At 47.8% G+C, this 16,965-nt stretch overlaps 6 protein-coding genes across 6 annotated transcripts; 2 read left to right on the top strand and 4 right to left on the bottom strand.

Moving 5' to 3' along the window:
• Window positions 1-77: 77 nt before the first annotated feature.
• MYCGRDRAFT_62271 (uncharacterized protein) lies at window positions 78-1,962 on the bottom strand (the record flags this gene model as incomplete). The annotated part of the gene is made up of 2 exons (XM_003849311.1): window positions 78-794; window positions 1,215-1,962. The coding sequence occupies 2 exons, from the start codon at window positions 1,960-1,962 to the stop codon at window positions 190-192; spliced, it is 1,353 nt and encodes a 450-aa protein (XP_003849359.1).
• Window positions 1,963-2,367: 405 nt separating this feature from the next.
• MYCGRDRAFT_110715 (uncharacterized protein) lies at window positions 2,368-2,990 on the bottom strand (the record flags this gene model as incomplete). The annotated part of the gene is made up of 1 exon (XM_003849310.1): window positions 2,368-2,990. One exon carries the CDS (start codon window positions 2,988-2,990, stop codon window positions 2,664-2,666), a length of 327 nt encoding a protein of 108 aa, XP_003849358.1.
• Window positions 2,991-3,418: 428 nt separating this feature from the next.
• MYCGRDRAFT_101182 (uncharacterized protein) lies at window positions 3,419-5,644 on the top strand (the record flags this gene model as incomplete). The annotated part of the gene is made up of 2 exons (XM_003849711.1): window positions 3,419-4,338; window positions 4,392-5,644. The coding sequence occupies 2 exons, from the start codon at window positions 3,552-3,554 to the stop codon at window positions 5,642-5,644; spliced, it is 2,040 nt and encodes a 679-aa protein (XP_003849759.1).
• Window positions 5,645-6,299: 655 nt separating this feature from the next.
• MYCGRDRAFT_75437 (uncharacterized protein) lies at window positions 6,300-7,023 on the bottom strand (the record flags this gene model as incomplete). Its single annotated transcript, XM_003849309.1, has 1 exon — window positions 6,300-7,023. The coding sequence occupies one exon, from the start codon at window positions 7,005-7,007 to the stop codon at window positions 6,300-6,302; it is 708 nt and encodes a 235-aa protein (XP_003849357.1).
• Window positions 7,024-7,189: 166 nt separating this feature from the next.
• MYCGRDRAFT_101180 (RNA-dependent ATPase) lies at window positions 7,190-9,625 on the top strand (the record flags this gene model as incomplete). The annotated part of the gene is made up of 1 exon (XM_003849712.1): window positions 7,190-9,625. One exon carries the CDS (start codon window positions 7,190-7,192, stop codon window positions 9,623-9,625), a length of 2,436 nt encoding a protein of 811 aa, XP_003849760.1.
• Window positions 9,626-9,768: 143 nt separating this feature from the next.
• Window positions 9,769-10,943, bottom strand: MYCGRDRAFT_62261 (uncharacterized protein; the record flags this gene model as incomplete). The annotated part of the gene is made up of 1 exon (XM_003849308.1): window positions 9,769-10,943. A coding segment is annotated over one exon (1,083 nt), but the record flags the coding sequence as incomplete, so codon positions are not given.
• Window positions 10,944-16,965: the final 6,022 nt, after the last annotated feature.

Raw genomic sequence — 16,965 nt, 5'->3', positions numbered from 1 at the left:
CGGCTTGAAGCAATTGGACTCGCCGAATTTTTTATTTCGTGTTTGAGACTGGGACAGCTCTTGCTGGGAAGCGACAGCCGGTAAACCGTATTGACTTAAAGTCAGCGGCTCGAAGCACACAGCTCGCCGCAGATTATAACACAGTCGAAGCCCCTTCCTTTGGGATCTACTCGCTCCGTGTTCGATACATCATCCGCGTCCCCTGCCTCGTCCTCTCCCACGCCCGCCTCGCCCTCCGTGCCCACGGACCTTGTGACCACCCCTCCCTCTACCTGCAAACCTCCCCGCATCTGGATCCTCTCGCGGACCCTCTGCCATCCGTTTCTCAATGTCCCCCTCCCCAATTTCCAGCGGATTCGGCACCTGCAGCATCTCAAAGAACGCCGCCGTTTGCGAATTGGGATACTCCCTCACAGCCTGATACTTTGGATCCTGAAAGTGACCGCCATCGTAGACTGGTGCGACGACGGAGAAGTTTTCTGGTATCTCCAGTGCCGAGTCGGGAATGTTGGCGTCCACCCAAGTTCGTTGCTCGGTGATGAGGGCGAGGTATTCGGATTGGGATTTGGCGGGTGCGGGGCGGACGTCTGGTTTACCGAAGATTGAAGGCTCGGTAAGGGTGAAGGCGCGGGTTATGGAGAGCCATTCGCGGTCGTAGGTTAGTTTGAAGGGGCGGCTTGGCGGTGATTGTCCTTGTGAGGAGGTTGGCTCGGGGACGGAGATGAGTTGGAGGAAGTCCCGGTTTGGGAGGCATTTGTCCAGGGCGAGGAAGTGGGTTGTGGTGTTGGTAATTTCTGGTGGATGCTGGATGTGTTCTGGTTCGGGAGGTTTCTGGAAGAAGGAGGCTGGGAGGGCGGCGCGGGCTGAGGCGAGAGTGCTGTCGTTCTCTGTTGCGGTGCTGGGGTTTGTAGTTGTCGAAGCTGGGTGTGTGATCGCTGTAGCGGGAGTCTCATCGTCTTCGTCAAGATCTAGGTCTATCTCGTCTGCGTTTGCAATAGCTGGTGATGTTGTGCTCCCATTTGAAGCGATATGAGTGTTGTCGCCATTGGCATTGGCATTCGCGGGCGCTGTGCCATCATCATCATCATCATCATCCATGTCAAGATCAATTTCATCGTCGTTCTTGAGCGGCTCGTTGTTCGACTTCATATCAGCCGCACCCTTCTGTGCTCCTGCTGACTCGCCATTTGGCTTCGCATCAGCGCCGGCTTCACCTCCATGTTGCCAGATTGCAGCGAACTTGCAGTGCAGATGTGCGCTGAACCAGTATCGCGGTCGAAGACGCTCGATAGCATACTTTGCAGCAACACTGCCAAGTCTGCCGCTTCTTGCGTCTTCTTCAAAGAACGACTTCTTCTGGAAGAGTCTCTTGAAATTGCCCTTCCACTCTACACCCTGCGGCCAATCGTGGCTGATGCCGATATCAACCTGAGTTCGAATCTGGAGCAGCTTCCTCATGTCAATCTCGCGAACATGATAGATGCTCTTGATGTCGGACGCGTTGTACGGTAATCGTTCGATGTGATGTTTGCGGTAGTCAAAGCCTTTCCAGATTCCACTCATCCCGGCGATCCTCAGCGGGCCCAATCTGAGCACATTCGCAGCTCCCATGTAGTAGATGTTCGGCGCCGCCCAGCCACCATACAACAGCTCAAACATGTAATTGCTGGCTTCATGATTGCCGCCGACGAAGATGGTGAGGTACGGTGCTGTTCGTTGTCCCGAGTAGTATTCGTGAAAGTCACACATATCGCGGTATTTTGGCGGCATGCTGACGCAGTTCAAGTCGTATGCATTCCGAACAGCTTGAAAGTCACCGCCGATGATAAGAAGGTCAATGCCCGTCCATCCTTTCTGCTTGCATGCTTCGTCGATGGAAGCGTAGATTGCGTGAAGTGTGCCATGACCGCAGCCTTCGACGGCGAGGCGGACGCCGTTGGTTTCTTGGAGTTCGATGCTCATGTTGAAGGGGTGAGGATCATCGGATCATGCTTGGAATGATGTAGTGCAGCAATATTGCAGAAGATTGCTAGTCCCATGAGTTTCCGTGTTTGCGTTATTCTAGAATTGGAAATAGCCAACACAATCGACAGCAGTTGAACGCGATTTCCTCGGATTCAGGTTATTTCGGTTTGGCATCGGGCTGAGAAGAAAGAACTTCCGTTAGCGGCGGATCCGACCGAGCCATTCACAGCCCCCGCTTTGACCTCACGCGCTCTTTTTCGCGCAGGAACTTCAGCTAGCAGCGGCGCTGTCCGTACCAATCAGCCTCTAGTGAGATTTCCTCTCTTTCTCCCCGTACTTCCATCACATCTTGCTTGCCCTCTCACCCTCGCATCGACATGCTGATCACTTCTTCATGAAGGTATGGCAGCCTCAAAAGTCGCTACCATGCGACAGGAGCATCTCCGCAGAGCTGCCCGATCGCTTGCTGTGTCTTCGCCAGCAATTTCGAGTTACCTAGGCACGGTGACGGCTCAATATTCCGCTCCTCAACACCCAGAGGACACGCTCTCATGCTCTGGTTGCGGTGTCATCCTTCTGCCAGGCTACAACTGTGAGAGACCTACTTCGAGCACCAAAGGACATTGCAAGAGGACTCGCCAGGATCGTCTCAATCAGCCGCCCGGCGTGAAGCGCATGCGTTTGGAGTGCTCTCGCTGTCAGACCTCCACGGCGGTCGAGATGGCAAAGTCTGTGCCAGGCAAGCTCTCGAGATCATCCTCCAAGAGCAATACTGTCGCTCCAAGCGTCGCCGCTCGACCGTCCGAACCAGCCTCAGCCGCAATTGTTGCACCTCCGAGTGTTACACCAGAGCCTTCAGGAGTCAAGAAAAGAGGGCGTGGTAAGAAGTCGACTCTGCAGTCTATGCTGGCGGATAGCAAGTCGGCGAAGCCAGTCAAAGGGTTCGGCTTGGCTTTGAACGATTTCATGAAGACATGAGCGGCGTGCACAAGTTCGAGCCAGGTCTTGGGCGCATTGCAAGCCATGTTCGGCGGTGTCGTGGACGGCTGATGCAGCGACCAGGGGAACTCTCAGCACGCAATACTTATGCCATGGTAAACGGACTGTGGGAACGCTCCATCGTCTACTCTCGGCACCGAAAACACTTGTGCCACACTCAACAGAAGACTGCAAAAATTACAGCCCAGTAGCTGTGGCGTCTGACCACCCATAATCAGAATCACCAGAAATATCAAATGCAAGTCACACCTTGGAAACCCATATATTTCGGCCCGCGGACCACACGTGGTTGGTGAATCGGTTCCGCCAAGCATGTGAAAGCCAAGCCTGACGTCGCATTCCTGCTCTCTAAGAAGCGAAGGAGGCCTTGGCTGTCGACATCTCGACGAACAATTGGGAACCTGCGTCCCAAGCATCTTGGCTGGCGATGAGCAAGAGCAAACAAAACCACCGCTGGGTCGGGATCCTCGCCCCAGGAACTGAACTCTTACGTTCCCCACTTGACAAGCTCTTCCATTTTCACACCCTAATGCTGCATTGACAACGCTAACCACACTACAACACTTGCGTTCGCGCTGTGGTCAATCATGCCATTCTTACAACTTTTGAAAAAGGTCGGCAACACCATCGCGCCACCTCCGAAGAAGGGCGATGGCGGTCGCGATCAGTGGCCTTCTCGGGCTGCGTTCTTGCTGGCTGCTATGGGAGGTTGTGCTGGGCAAGGAAACTTGCTCAGGTACCCTTCAGTCGTCTACAACAATTACGGACTGCAATGGTTCATTCCATACCTATTGGCCGTCTTCCTCATTGCTATTCCGGCCCTCATCCTGGAAATCGCTATCGGTCAGGCCTACCAAGGCGGCACGGTCCTAGCATTCAACAACATCCACAAGCGATTGAGAGGAGTTGGACTTGGCCCGGTCTTCGTCAGCTTCATTGTCGTGCAATACTTCACCGTCAATCTGGCATGGATCATGGTTTATTTTCGAAATTCTTTCATCAGTCCGCTGCCTTGGGAGAATCGCATCGAGGAGTTCTACAATCGCGATGTCGTGGCCAATCCGGATCCGATAGTTGGACAATTGAGCGCAGATGGGACAAGCGTTCTCTCTTACACGCAATACCCAGGTGTTGCGCTCATTGGCGAGACAGTCGGCTGGAGTGCTTTTGTCTGGTTCCTCATCTGGTTTTCGATCTTTCGTGGGGTAGGAATGACTGGCCGAGTTGTCTACTTCTCCATGGGACTGCCGATCATTACCACTATCATCTTTGTTGGCCGTTCGGTGTCTCTACCTAACGCTGGAGAAGGCATTCGCTTGCTGTGGGCGACTTGGAGAGGAAGCGAGCTGGCCAACGGGACCGTGTGGCAGACAGGTGAGCGACGAACACGAGAAGATGCGATAATGAGAAGCTAACAAGAACCACAGCGGTCGGGCAAGTCTTCTTCAGTACCGGCGTGGGCTTCGGCTACTTCACGAGCTACGCTTCATACAATCAGCGTCACTCGAACGCTGTCATGGACGCTATCCTTATCTGTGGATCCAACGTGCTGTTCGAGAACTTTGCCGCCTTCTCCGTCTTCGGCGTGGTCGGCTTCCTCGAGCGATGGCCTCAAGACGGCGTACGCCTCGGTGCATTCGTCGTCGGCTTCCTCACTCTTCCCGAAGCGGTCCTCCAAATGCCAGGCGCCAACTTCTGGGCATTCCTGCTCTTCTTCACCCTGATCGTTCTCGGATTCAGCTCCGCTTTCGTCATGTTGGATGTCGTCGCGACGATGATCACGGACTCAGGCCTCACGAAGCTGCGCCGTGAATGGGTCGTCACAATATTGACACTCATCTGCTTCCTCATGTGCCTGCCATACTGCACGGAATTTGGCTACTACCTCCTCGACGGAATCGATCGTTGGATCAATAACGTCGTGCTCATCTTCGTGGTCTGGTCGGAAGTTATGAGCGCTACGACAGTCTACCGTTGGCAAGATGTCGCCACTGAAGTCGGCAAGCCAGCGTTCTACATTTACAACTTTGGCTACATCGCTGGCCAAATCATTGGAGTCGGCGTGGCCCACGCAACGGGTGGACCTGGTGATGGCGTTGGTGCAGGCGTCGGACTCTGGTTCGTCTGCTCCATCATCGCCATGATCGCCGGCAAGACCCCATCGCGATCCAAACTCAGCCAACCATTCTGGTCCCGGAACAGCGTCACCCGTGGTCTCCGAACCGCCTTAGACCGCTTCTACTACGTAGCCTTCTACTCCGGCAATCAACTCAAACGCGATCTCAATGCCATCGTTGGCCTCGGTCGTAACTGGAACATTCCCGTCTTCTGGCCGTTTCTACTCCGATACATCTCCGCCCCTGTCCTCGCGATCGTCTTCAGTTTCTCGTATCCTGAGTTCCATACTTTGCGCTATGATCCGTTGATGATCTTGGGGTTCACGGTGTCGCATATTGGGCTGGCGATCATTCTGTTTGGATTCACGGTCCCGAGGTATTATGCTGTCTTTGTGCCGCCCGAGAGGAGACATGAGGGTACTGAGGGAACGGTTGTGGGAGACATCAAGAGTATTGAAGGGACTTTGCCAGTTGTTGAGATTGAGACGAGGAGTGATGATGAGGGTGTGAAGGAGGAGGCGAAGGAGAGGAGTAGTAGCCAGGAGCAGAGGAGAAGGCTGTGATTAAGGGATGTTCGTTGTGTTCGCGCGCTAGAAATGCGAGGCGAGTCTTGAACCGTAATGCATTATCACTTCTACGGGACACCTTCGGAGTGTCCCGTAGAAGTGACGTGAATATCCACTAGAGCAAACGAACTCTCTAGTGAATGCTATGTGTTCAGTGAATCGTCCCGCAGGCACGGAGATCGCCTTGAATCTACTCACGGAGGCGGAATGAGCTGCACTCAGGAGAACTGACAACACACCCAATCAAGTGTGTCCCTCCCTTCAACCATAACCCACATCAACCGAATCTCGCATACACCAAAGCGCAGATATGGCCGACGTCTCTCTCGCAGGTAGCGGCGGAACCGTCACAATGGCAGCTGCAAGCAACTGCTGCGTCTTCTGTTGCATCTTGTTCCTTGCGCTCGCGATCATGGAGTTCTTGTTCCTGCTCGACGAAGATATCGAGGTCTGAGATAACCAGCGCAAGGTGATTGAGACTTGCATGACAACCACAAAACATGAAGAGGACCTGTGCAGAAAAAGTGCGGGTCATTTTGTCCGGCTTGTATTGCCATAGGACATCGCTATGCGCTTCTTCTTACGCCTGAACGCCTCGCTAAGATATCAACCCAAACCCAAAAAGTTCAAGCCCCATTCCACCGCACATCTCTCACCCCAAAGTCTTCATCTTCTTCTTCTTCCCCGTCTTCTCCCCGTCCTTCTTCTTCTGAAAGTCCCTCCAACTCCCAATCCTCTCATCCCTCGTCTTCTCCCACTCCTGCTCGTGGTCCCTCTTCCTCTTCCTCTCCGCAATCTCCTCGTCCTCCTTCCTCTGCGCTCTTCCCTCTTCCTGCATCTGCGCCTTCATTTGCCTTTGCCTCCTCGCTTCCATGTCCGCCAACACCCACTTGACTTTGTCCTTCCACTTCTTGACAAAGTCCACGTCCGGATCCTTGACCTCCTCATCGTTTGCCGATAGTCCCAAGTCCCGCATCACCAGCATGCGCGCGTCGCCGTACGCTTCGTCGAGTAGAGGGCGCTTCTTCTCGTCGAGGAGGTATTGGTACGCTTTGGCGAGGCGGTCGAACGCATCTTGCGCGTTGGGATTAGAGGTCTTATCGGGATGGATGAGCAGGGACTTTTTGCGGTATGCTTTCTTGATATCTTCGGGTGGGACACCAGGTTGGAGATCGAGCACGTCGTAGGCGTTGGCGCGGAAGGCGAGCCGGATGCGTTCGATTTCGCTGTCTTTGTCGAATTCTTTGGAGTCGCGGGCGAGGTTCTCGAGGAAGGCGGCGTCTTCTTTTTCTTGCTCGGCGGTGAGTTTGTCGAGGTCTTTTTCTGGCTCTTTTTGAGCGGGTTTCTCCGTTTCGCCCATGGCTGGTAGTTGTGTCGCTTATAAGCAGATGTCGTGTGAGTGAAGCAGTGTGGAAGGAAGCGACGATGATGTAGCGCGGGCGCAACGGCCCCCAAGGTTTTGCCGGAGCTGATCCCGCTTGCATGTGAAGACTTCGAGAAACTTTTGGCTCGACCTTCTTCCGATCTTCGACTTCAACAATCATGGCGCCGCCCACAAATGCCCGGGCGAAGGGCAAACCGAATGCGAAGAAGCCGATACGAGGACAAAAACGAAAGCGCGAAGATGTCGACGTTGAGAAACTCGCAGAAGAAGTCGCCCAGCTCGACACCAAAACGAAATACACCAACTTCACCGATCTTCCTCTATCCGATCCAACAAGAGCAGGGCTGAAGTCCTCTGCCTTCTCGACTCTTACCGATATCCAGGCCAAGGCGATCCCGTTGGCTCTGAAAGGCAAGGACATTCTCGGTGCTGCAAAGACAGGGAGTGGAAAGACGCTGGCGTTTCTCATACCCGTCTTGGAGAACCTGTATCGTGCACAATGTGTCGGAGGAGATGCTGGACTGGGAGCGATGATAATCACACCAACTCGAGAATTGGCCATACAAATCTTCGAGGTACTGCGAAAGGTTGGCGGAAAGGGACATTTATTTGCCGCGGGACTGGTAATTGGAGGCAAGAGTCTGAGGGAAGAGCAGGATGCTCTGGCGAGGATGAACATCGTTGTTGGTACACCTGGACGACTGTTGCAACATCTCTCACAGACGGCGATGTTCAACGTGGACAACTTGCGAATGCTGGTACTGGACGAGGCGGATCGCATCCTGGACATGGGGTTCCAAAGAGATGTGGATGCTATCGTGGACTACCTACCGAAGGAAAGGCAGACAATGCTGTTCAGCGCAACGCAGACGAAGAAAGTTGGAGACCTTGCTCGACTATCGTTGAACGAGCCTGAGTACGTCTCGGTACACGAAGCCGCGCAGTCTGCCACGCCGAAGACGTTGCAGCAGAATTATGTGATTACGCCTCTACAGGATAAGCTGGATACATTGTGGTCATTCATACAATCTGCGAAGAAGTCAAAACTACTGATCTTCCTCTCCTCTGGCAAGCAAGTTCGATTTGTCTATGAGTCTTTCCGCCACATGCAACCTGGTATTCCGCTACTGCATCTCCACGGCCGACAGAAGCAGACAGCACGGCTGGACATCACGCAAAAGTTCTCTGCGGCGAAGAACAGCTGTCTCTTTGCGACTGATGTTGTGGCTCGAGGTCTGGACTTTCCCGCTGTGGACTGGGTCGTACAGGTGGACTGTCCCGAGGACGCAGACACCTACATTCATCGTGTCGGTCGTACCGCGCGCTACGAGCGAGATGGGCGAGCTGTACTCTTTCTCGACCCCAGCGAAGAGGAGGGCATGCTTGGCCGCCTGGAGCAGAAGAAAGTCCCGATTGAGCGAATCAATGTCAAGGCAAAGAAGCAGACCAGCATCAAGAACCAATTGCAGAGCATGTGCTTCAAAGACCCTCAACTGAAGTACCTCGGACAGAAGTGCTTCGCCAGTTATGTCCGAAGTCTACACATTCAAAAGGACAAGGAGATCTTTAAGCTCGACAAGTACCCGTTGGAAGAGTTCGCCGCAAGCCTGGGTCTACCCGGTGCACCACGTATCAAGTTCCTGAAGGCCGACCAAGAAGAAGTGAAGCGCAAGAAGAACGCCTCTCGACAGGCGCTTGTATCAGACTCGGAGGATGAGGAAGACGAGGATGCAGGGGACGGCGAGGACGGCGCCAAACCGAAGTCAAAGAAGAAGGAAGTCCGTACCAAGTACGATCGCATGTTCGAGCGCCAGAATCAAGATATCTTGGCCGACCATTACTCCAAGATGATCGCTGCGGACGACCCTGCAGACATCAATCGGCTGGACGGCGAGCAAGATGCAGACGACGATCTCTTTGATGTGAAACGTCGCATTCCTGCAGATGTCGACGACGATTCGGATGTTGATTTGCCACAAACCAAGACTGCCGACGGTGAGATTGCCAAGTCGATCAACATCGATGGTGCTCGAGCACCTCTTGTTCTGGACTCGAAACGACGCGAGAAACTCCTCAAGAGCAAGAAGAAGCTGCTCAAATTCAAAGACAAGGGCAGCAAGCTCGTATTCGACGACGACGGCAACGCGCACCAAATCTACGAGCTGGAGGATGAAGATGACTTCAAGGCTCGCGGTGAGGCGGCAGACCAGAGAAGGAAGTTCCTCGAGGAAGAAGCGGAGAGGGTCAAGGTTGCGGACGTGGAGGACAAGGAGTTGGCTAGAGAGAAGCGGCGGGCGAAGAAGGAGAAGAAGAAGGAGAAAGCGAAGGCGGAGGCTGAAGAGGATAGTGGTGTTAGATTCATTGGTGGAGAGGATGACAATGGGGAGGATGCGATGGCGAATTTCATCAGAGATGCGCAAGGCTCATCGGGAAGTGAGGGCGAGAGGAGCGACGATGAAGAGGAGCAGCCGAAGTCCAAGAAGGCGAAGAAGTGGTTCCAGGAGGATAGCAAGAGGAAGGATCTTGGCGGCGAAGAGAGGGAGATTGAGACGATGGATGATCTGGAGGCGGCGGCTGCAAGGCTGCTTGGGTGACTGTAAAAGCATCCAGCCGCTGAGGATGTCGTTCACTTCTGGTTGCGCAGGTACTATAGCAATATCGACACTCCACAACGCCTCGCTAAAGTAGCATGTGCCCTTTCGTAAGAATATTCCTTCTTCCCTAATCATGACTTCTCTTTCGCAGCCTTGCCCTTGGCTTCTGACTCGCCCAGTTCTCGAATCACAACCTTGATCAACGACTGATCCGGCTCGTTCTGCTCTTTGCCATCTTCAAACCCAGGACTCACTCCAATCGCAAGATACCGCCCGTCTGCACTGAACTCCAGACACGCGACGCTAGCCGGCAATTTCTGATACTGCTTGATCCTCCTCTTCGTATTCGCATCCCACAGCGCAACCACACCATCTCCGCCTCCCGTCGCGAAAGAGCCTTTGTGCACAGGATGAAACGCGACCGCATTCACTGGGAAGACGACGTCCAGCGGCACCGACTCTCCCTTCTCGTTCACCGTCGTCGTCTTCTCCCGGTGACACTTGAAAGCGTACATCTGCTTGTTGTCCTCCTTGTCGAACCATTCCACGCCCACTCGTCCTTCAATACTGCTGCACACGAATCCCTTTCCATCTGGCATGCATGCGACGTCGCGGGTCAGAAACTTCAGACTGCTCTCTCTGAGTTGTACCGGGCTTTCCCTTGCCACTGGCTTCTCTTCCTCCTGCTGCTGTTGTGCGAACGTCTGGGTGCATTGACTTTTCAAGGTGGCCAGGTCGTGAACGTACACCTTGCGATTCACCAGCGTAACCACAGCATAATCATCATTCAAGGCAAGCGCCACCGGTTTTCCAGACAGTGCCATCCTGGAAACTCCCCCATTCTCCAAATTGTGTATATGCATTGTCTCGTCCCAAGCTATTGATATGACCACATTATGTTTCGCGCTGTATCGGACTCTACATGCCCCGGAGTCGTGGACGCTCAGGACTGTGTGGGGAATATTGTCGCCGTCAAGCTGGCATTGCAAGACCTGTTGCGCCAGTCCCACGGCGTAGAAGGTTGTGCCATTCGCGTTCCAGGCGAGGTCGAGAACGGGCGCTGTGGAGCGAATTTTCCTAGAAAAGGCGAAGGCTCCTTTGTCGTCGCGGTTGTATACGTAGATGTCGGTGTCCCATGAGCTCACGAGGAGCGTCTGGCCATCGGGGGAGAAGCGTGCGGCGGAGACGACATCGGAGAGAGGTTGCGTGAGCTCGGTGACGCTCATGTTGAGTTCTCGTGATGGCGTTTCGATTGGAGCAATGCTGGGAAGATTTAGGGCCACTTCTTGGTCAGATTTGTCGAGGCGATCCAATGGCGGCGTGCGGATAGTATGGTGTGGGCGACAATGTTCAAAGAAGTCGGGATCTGTTGAAGTTCGTTGTCGAGTATTTATGTTTTGATGTGGTCCGAGCTTTTTTGGTGGGGAAAGTGTTGTGATTGGACTTAAGCTGAGTGGAAGAGGACCTCTAATTGGCAGGTATATATTGTTATGTAGAGAGAATCTTAAGTGTAAGATTCTTACTTTAGCTATCTGTGTGTGGGAATGCCTTAGCACTAGTTACGTGCACTTTACTAATGGTTAGTCTGATAATCCACAACACTCCCCTATTAGCAGCTGCATTATCACGAGCTGTCTGTTACCTAAGTATAGCAGGTATTCACCTACTACGTGGCTAATGCTCGGCTTTAGCTTAATAAAAAGCATCTTCTTCTAGCTTTTTTATTCCTCTACTTTACAATCTATACCTCTTATCTATTTAGCTAATTTATTAGCTAATCTATCGTCTATCCCTTACAGCTATTAACAACACAATCTATATTACTAGCTATAGCTTCTAGAAGAAGAGCAGCTTTCTCTGTCCCTAGGAAAACCTTCTAGCAAGTTATCGATAAAGCAAGAGCTGTTAGTAGTAGAGATCTCCTATAGATCTACAAAGATAGTTCTGTAGCATATTAGACTATATATTAATTTATTAGAGGAGAGATAAATAGACACTACAACAGAGTAAATGTTAGGGCTTAGGGTCCCTTCTCTTTTGTAGCTTGCTTTAATAGGTTTATAGCTAAGCTTAATAAGGATCTCCTTACTACAGACCTTATTAACATAGTAATAGAGGAGCTGTACAACCTAAGGGAGTAGGCCTTCCTAGTAGAAAACTACCCTAGTCTAACAACTCCTAATCCTTAGGGATTTGTGTTATGCTATAACTAGACTCCTCTTAGCTAAATGTTAAGCTCTAACAAGGTAGAGATAAAGTAGTAGTTAGTAGCATAGCATCCTGTGTATGTTCTCCTTAAAATCCCTTCTTCCCTAATAGAAACTAACATTCTCCTAGGCTTTAAGTTAAGATTCTAGGGGAATTAGCTTAGTCTTTTAGTAGTAGTCTAGGGGGGGCAGGCTGCAGGTTCTAGGACATGCTCTAATGCTTTTGGGTTTTTATAGAAAAGTTTTCCTTTAGCTAGGTGTTTTTCTTATAGTTTCTTAGATGCTTTTGTAGAGGTGTGTAGTTGCCTCCTTTCCTTTATACAAATAAGAATAAAATAAGTGTTCTAAGTGTTGTGCTTCTTAGTTTTGTGACAAATAAAATAGTGTGATTCTAGGGAGGGAATCCTTCTTAGGTAGGAATGCAGGTATTAAGGCATAAATTTAAGAGCAGTTTCCCTCTTCTTATTAAGGGCTAGTTAGTCTAGTAGTATAATTTCTGACTACAAATCAGAAGGTTACAGGTTTAATTCCTGTATTAGCCTCTCTTATGTAACTATGTTAGCTGCCTAATATAGACATATAAGTATCTTTTTGCTGGATTTATAGATCTATGCATTAGAGGATAGTGTTTAGGGATTTTGGTTTTGTTAGACAGTCTGCAAGCTGCATATCTGTCCTTACAAACTCTACCTTAATACTCCCCTTGTTATGTTGCTCTCTGTAGTAATAGTTCCTAAGAGAGACATGTCTTAATCTTTTGGAGTTAGTATAGTTTTCTATAAGGCTAATAGCTAATTAATTGTCTACTTTAATAAGGATAGTAGAAATGCTTTTGGCCTAGGTAAAGGGCTAGAGCTTATTAATAAGATTCCTTACCTAATTTACTTCTCTTGTTACCTTAGTAAGAGAGAGGTACTCTGCCTTAGTGCTAGATAGCACTACTTCTTTCTGCAGTTAAGATCTCTAGATAACTAGGCCTCCTGCAATTTTAAAGAGTATTCCTAAGGTAGACCTAGATGTGCTAGGATTACTAGCAAAGTTAGAGTCTAAGAATGCTTTAATCTGAATTTGCTCCTTAGTTTTCCTGTACACAAGGCACTTGTTAATTATGCCTGCAACATATCTCTAGATGTGTTTAGCTGCCTGAATATGCAAAGGTCCTAGGTTCTAAAGAAACCTTACATAGTAGTTAATAGCAAAACTAATGTCTAGTCTAGTATAGTTTAACAGATGTTGCAGTTCCCTAATGATCTTGTTAAAGAGATTATAGTCCTCCTTTGTTCCCTTATCCTAGAGGGGTTTAAGGAGGGTGTTAAGGGGGTACTTAATACTCTTTGCATTGCTAAGACTATGTCCTTAAAGTTTGTCTCTAGAATAGTGTTCCTAAGAGATAGATATAGAGCTATCTTTCCCTTCCTTTAGGTAAAGTCTAAGAAAGATATTAGTATTAACAACCTTAATTGTGTACTTCTGCTCTAATCCCTTAATTAGCTTGTTAATCTTATAGTCTAACTGTCTAAAGATCTGGAAGTTATCTACATAAAGGAGAACAAGGATGCCTTTCCCTTAAAAGAGGCAAGCATCGCTAACAGTTCTTGTTAGACTAAGCTTTTAGAGAGTGTCTACAGCATCGTAGTGCTAGAGAGCAGCTGCCTGCTTAAGCCTATATAGTCCTTTCTTAACATATATAATGTACTTGTAGGCATCTTTCTTAAAGAGATAAGCTCCCTCTAGTGGCTTAATAAAGATCTGCTTATCTAGGTTTGGATTTAGGAATGTAGTCTTAATATTAACTTGTCTCCTCTTCTAGCTAAAGTTAACTAAGAGGGATAGGAGTATTCTCCCTGTTACAGCTCTTAGGGTAGGAGCAAAGGTATTAATATAGTTAAGTCCCTTCCTTTGTGTAAATCCCCTAGCTGTCTATCTAGCCTTGTACTTCTTTATAGTTCTATCTAGGAGCACCTTAATCTTAAAGACCTATTTCCCTATAAGAGGGACTCTCCCCTTAAGGAGGGTGCTAATAAGTTTCTATTTAAGGCATCCTATAGACTTAAGTAACTTAGCTTCCTTAATAATAGCTTTCTCCTATTCCTTATAGTTAGATCTAGAGAGAGCTTCCTTAACTGTCTTAGGATTAGACAGATTGGGATTTGTTACTTTAAGTCCTATCTTCTAGATCTTGCTATAGTCTTTTCTTATAACTAATCTTCTACTTCTTAAGAGTCTAAATGTGCCTAAGCTTTTAGGACTTGTTTTATTACCTAATTTCTTAGGTCTCTTAGGGCTTCTCCCTGCTTTCCTCTTTCCTATAACATAAATGTCTAGGAAGGGAGTTATAGTATAATCTTAGAGGTCTTCCCTTTTAGGGCAATCCTCTGCTAATGCTTAATGTTATAGCTGTGTTAATAAGGTATTAGCCTGCTCCTAGAATCCCTTAGGACTTCCTTAGAATCCCTTAGGACTTCCTGTTTCCTTAGAAATATGCTCCCCCTAAGCTAGCTAGGAGGCTTCTTTATGCTTAGTAGCCTCTAGCTAATTAGGCTTAGACTGCTTATGTTAGTTATCCTAGGACTGTATGTCCTAACCTAATGTTTGCTCCCCCTAAGATATTAAAAGGGAGGCTTAGTTTCTCTCTCTCTGTATAGTATTAAATATGTTCTCTACTTCTTAAAGATGAGAAGTAGTAAGAGGTTAGGCATCTTGCCCTTAGGCATCCTGGCCCTAATCTTAATCCTTAGTGTAGATAGCATAGACTTCCTGTTCTGTAGTAATAGGTTGTATTAGTTGTAGGAAACTCTCCCCCTAGAAGTCTAGGGCAGTAGGTATTATGCTGTATACCTTATCCTTATTGTGTGTTACATAAGGAGAGGTTACAATCTTGTGCTAAAACCTAGCAAGGGTAGATAGTTCAAACTTCTAAACTATATAGTTAGTTAAAGTGTTCTCCTGGAATCCTAGATTCTAGTATTTCTCTGCTCTAGGATAGAACTTCTATAAATTAGGTCTCCCCTAATTATGCAGATATGCTCTACATCTAAATCTCCTAACCTTTGTTAGATTAATATATAGAGTTCTAGCATTAAGATCTTAATTAAATTCCTAAAGAGGAATCTTGTTAGTTAACAGGCATACTAGCCTGTTAGTAAGGAAGATTGTATGTGCAACTGCAAAACTCTAGAGAGGGAGAGGTAGGCTAGAGTTAATTATTATTGCTCTTGCCTTGTTAAGGATAACCTTGTTAGATGATTCTGCAATTCTATTCTGCTTAGGAGTATAGGGAGCTAAGAAATCCTATCTTAGTCCCTTATTCTCTGCAAATATAATTAGATTATTGTTATTAAACTCTCCTCCTCTATCTAAGAACTAGATCTTAACTATCTTTTTGTACTAGTTAAATGTCTTAGTAGTCTATTTCTTAATAATTTGTGCAGCTTGTGATTTAAGCTTGCAGAAGATAGCCTATCTCCTTCTTAACTTTGCATTAGTAATTATAAGGATGTACTTGTATCTAAAGATGTCTAGTAGAAAGATTAGTCCTATAATGTTAATGTGGACCTTATCTAATAAGGATTAAGGTGTTAGTCTTAGAGTTCTTAACACTACTCTCTGTAACCTTGCAAGCTTGCATAGCTTACAGTGCTTAAGTGTAGATGTGTTAATCTGCTTAAGTCCTTAGACTTAAGCCTTTGTTGTACTAAGAATCTTGTTCCCTACATAGCCTAGTCTCTAGTGCTATCTTGTTATGTTAGCCTTAGGCATAGCAAAGGCTAGATAGGACATATTCCTGTTAGTTGTAGAAGCAACTTTGGTACTCCCCTTAGGGAGAGAGACAGTTGCATTCTAGAGGATTAGAACATTATAAGTAGACTAAACCTTGCCTATCTTCTTGTTATTCCTTAGAATGCATAAAGATAGCCTGTCTAGGTAGACCTTGCACTTTAGCTAGAGAGTCTCTGCTAAGATAAGGTTGTAATTAGAGTTGGGAGAGTATAATACATCTTGTAAGGTAATGTTTGACTTATTCCCCTTGTACTTTATTATAATCCTTATACTTCCTAAGTATGTAACTATGCTTTGTCTAATAGCTTAAGAGAACCTAATTAGGGTTTCTAGGGGTTTAAGGTTTAAGAACTAGGACTTGTTGTTAAAGAAGTAGTATAATGTACTAGAATCCTAGATAATAGTGTTACTCCTTTGTATTCTAGCGGCAGCAATTGCTGCTCCTGCAAATAAGCTGTCTAAATTAGAGCCTAAGCCTGCATTAGAAGAGGAGATAGGCTTGATTGCTGCAGCACCCTTTCCTCCCTTCTTGTTATATCTCTTGCTCTTGTCTTAGGACTTCTTCTTGTCCTTGTTAGATCCTCCTTTTCCTTTGTGTACCTAGGACTTTAGGGCCTTGTTAGGGTGCTTCTTAAAGCAATCTGCATTTGTGTAGATATAATAGGTACACTTAGTATACTAATTATTATCTACTGTAGCACCCCTAAATCCTCCTGCTGTCCTCTATATCTGTAGAGGAGGTTCCTTAATTAATAAGGTAATTAGCTCTTTAAGAGTTGTGTTCTTAATGTGATAGGATTGTCTCTAGCTTCTTAGGTATTCTAGATAGTAGAGGCCCTAGATGAAGAACAGCCTAATCTGCTTATTACTAAAGGTAAGCTTTAAGACTAGAATGCTCTTAGACCTGGAGTATTGTTCTGTTGTAGAGATGTACTTGTAATACTACTTCTAGAAGTCCTTATAGTACTTCTAAGTATTTGTTCCTTAGATCTTAATGTTGCTAATTCTAAGAATCCTTAGGCTGTTATAAATGTTTATAGTTACAACAGGCCTGTAGGTAGCTGCAATAGTATTATATAGTTCCTTAGCTGTCTTCTCTGTATCCCTAAAGTTAGGCCTTAGAGATTAGTTAATCCTTTTGCTAACAATCCCGTATGTAATTAGGTTATGCTTGTGCTAGACTTAGAGAGGAGTTGGTCTTAGTCTACTAGTTAGAATAGGTTCTGTTACTAGAGTGTCCCCTCCTTCTTTTTAGGAAGGAGTTAGAGCCTAGGAGGATAAAGTAGTACTCTCCTTAGTTAGTAGAGAGGGATATCTGACTTTAATTCCTAGCTTTGGTTAGGCAGGGCACTA

Source organism: Zymoseptoria tritici, chromosome 9, assembly GCF_000219625.1.
Source record: "Zymoseptoria tritici IPO323 chromosome 9, whole genome shotgun sequence".
NCBI classification, from domain to species: Eukaryota; Fungi; Ascomycota; class Dothideomycetes; order Mycosphaerellales; family Mycosphaerellaceae; genus Zymoseptoria; species Zymoseptoria tritici.
The sequence above is the reverse complement of the archived record's forward strand: the minus strand, read 5'-3'. Positions and strand labels throughout refer to the sequence as shown.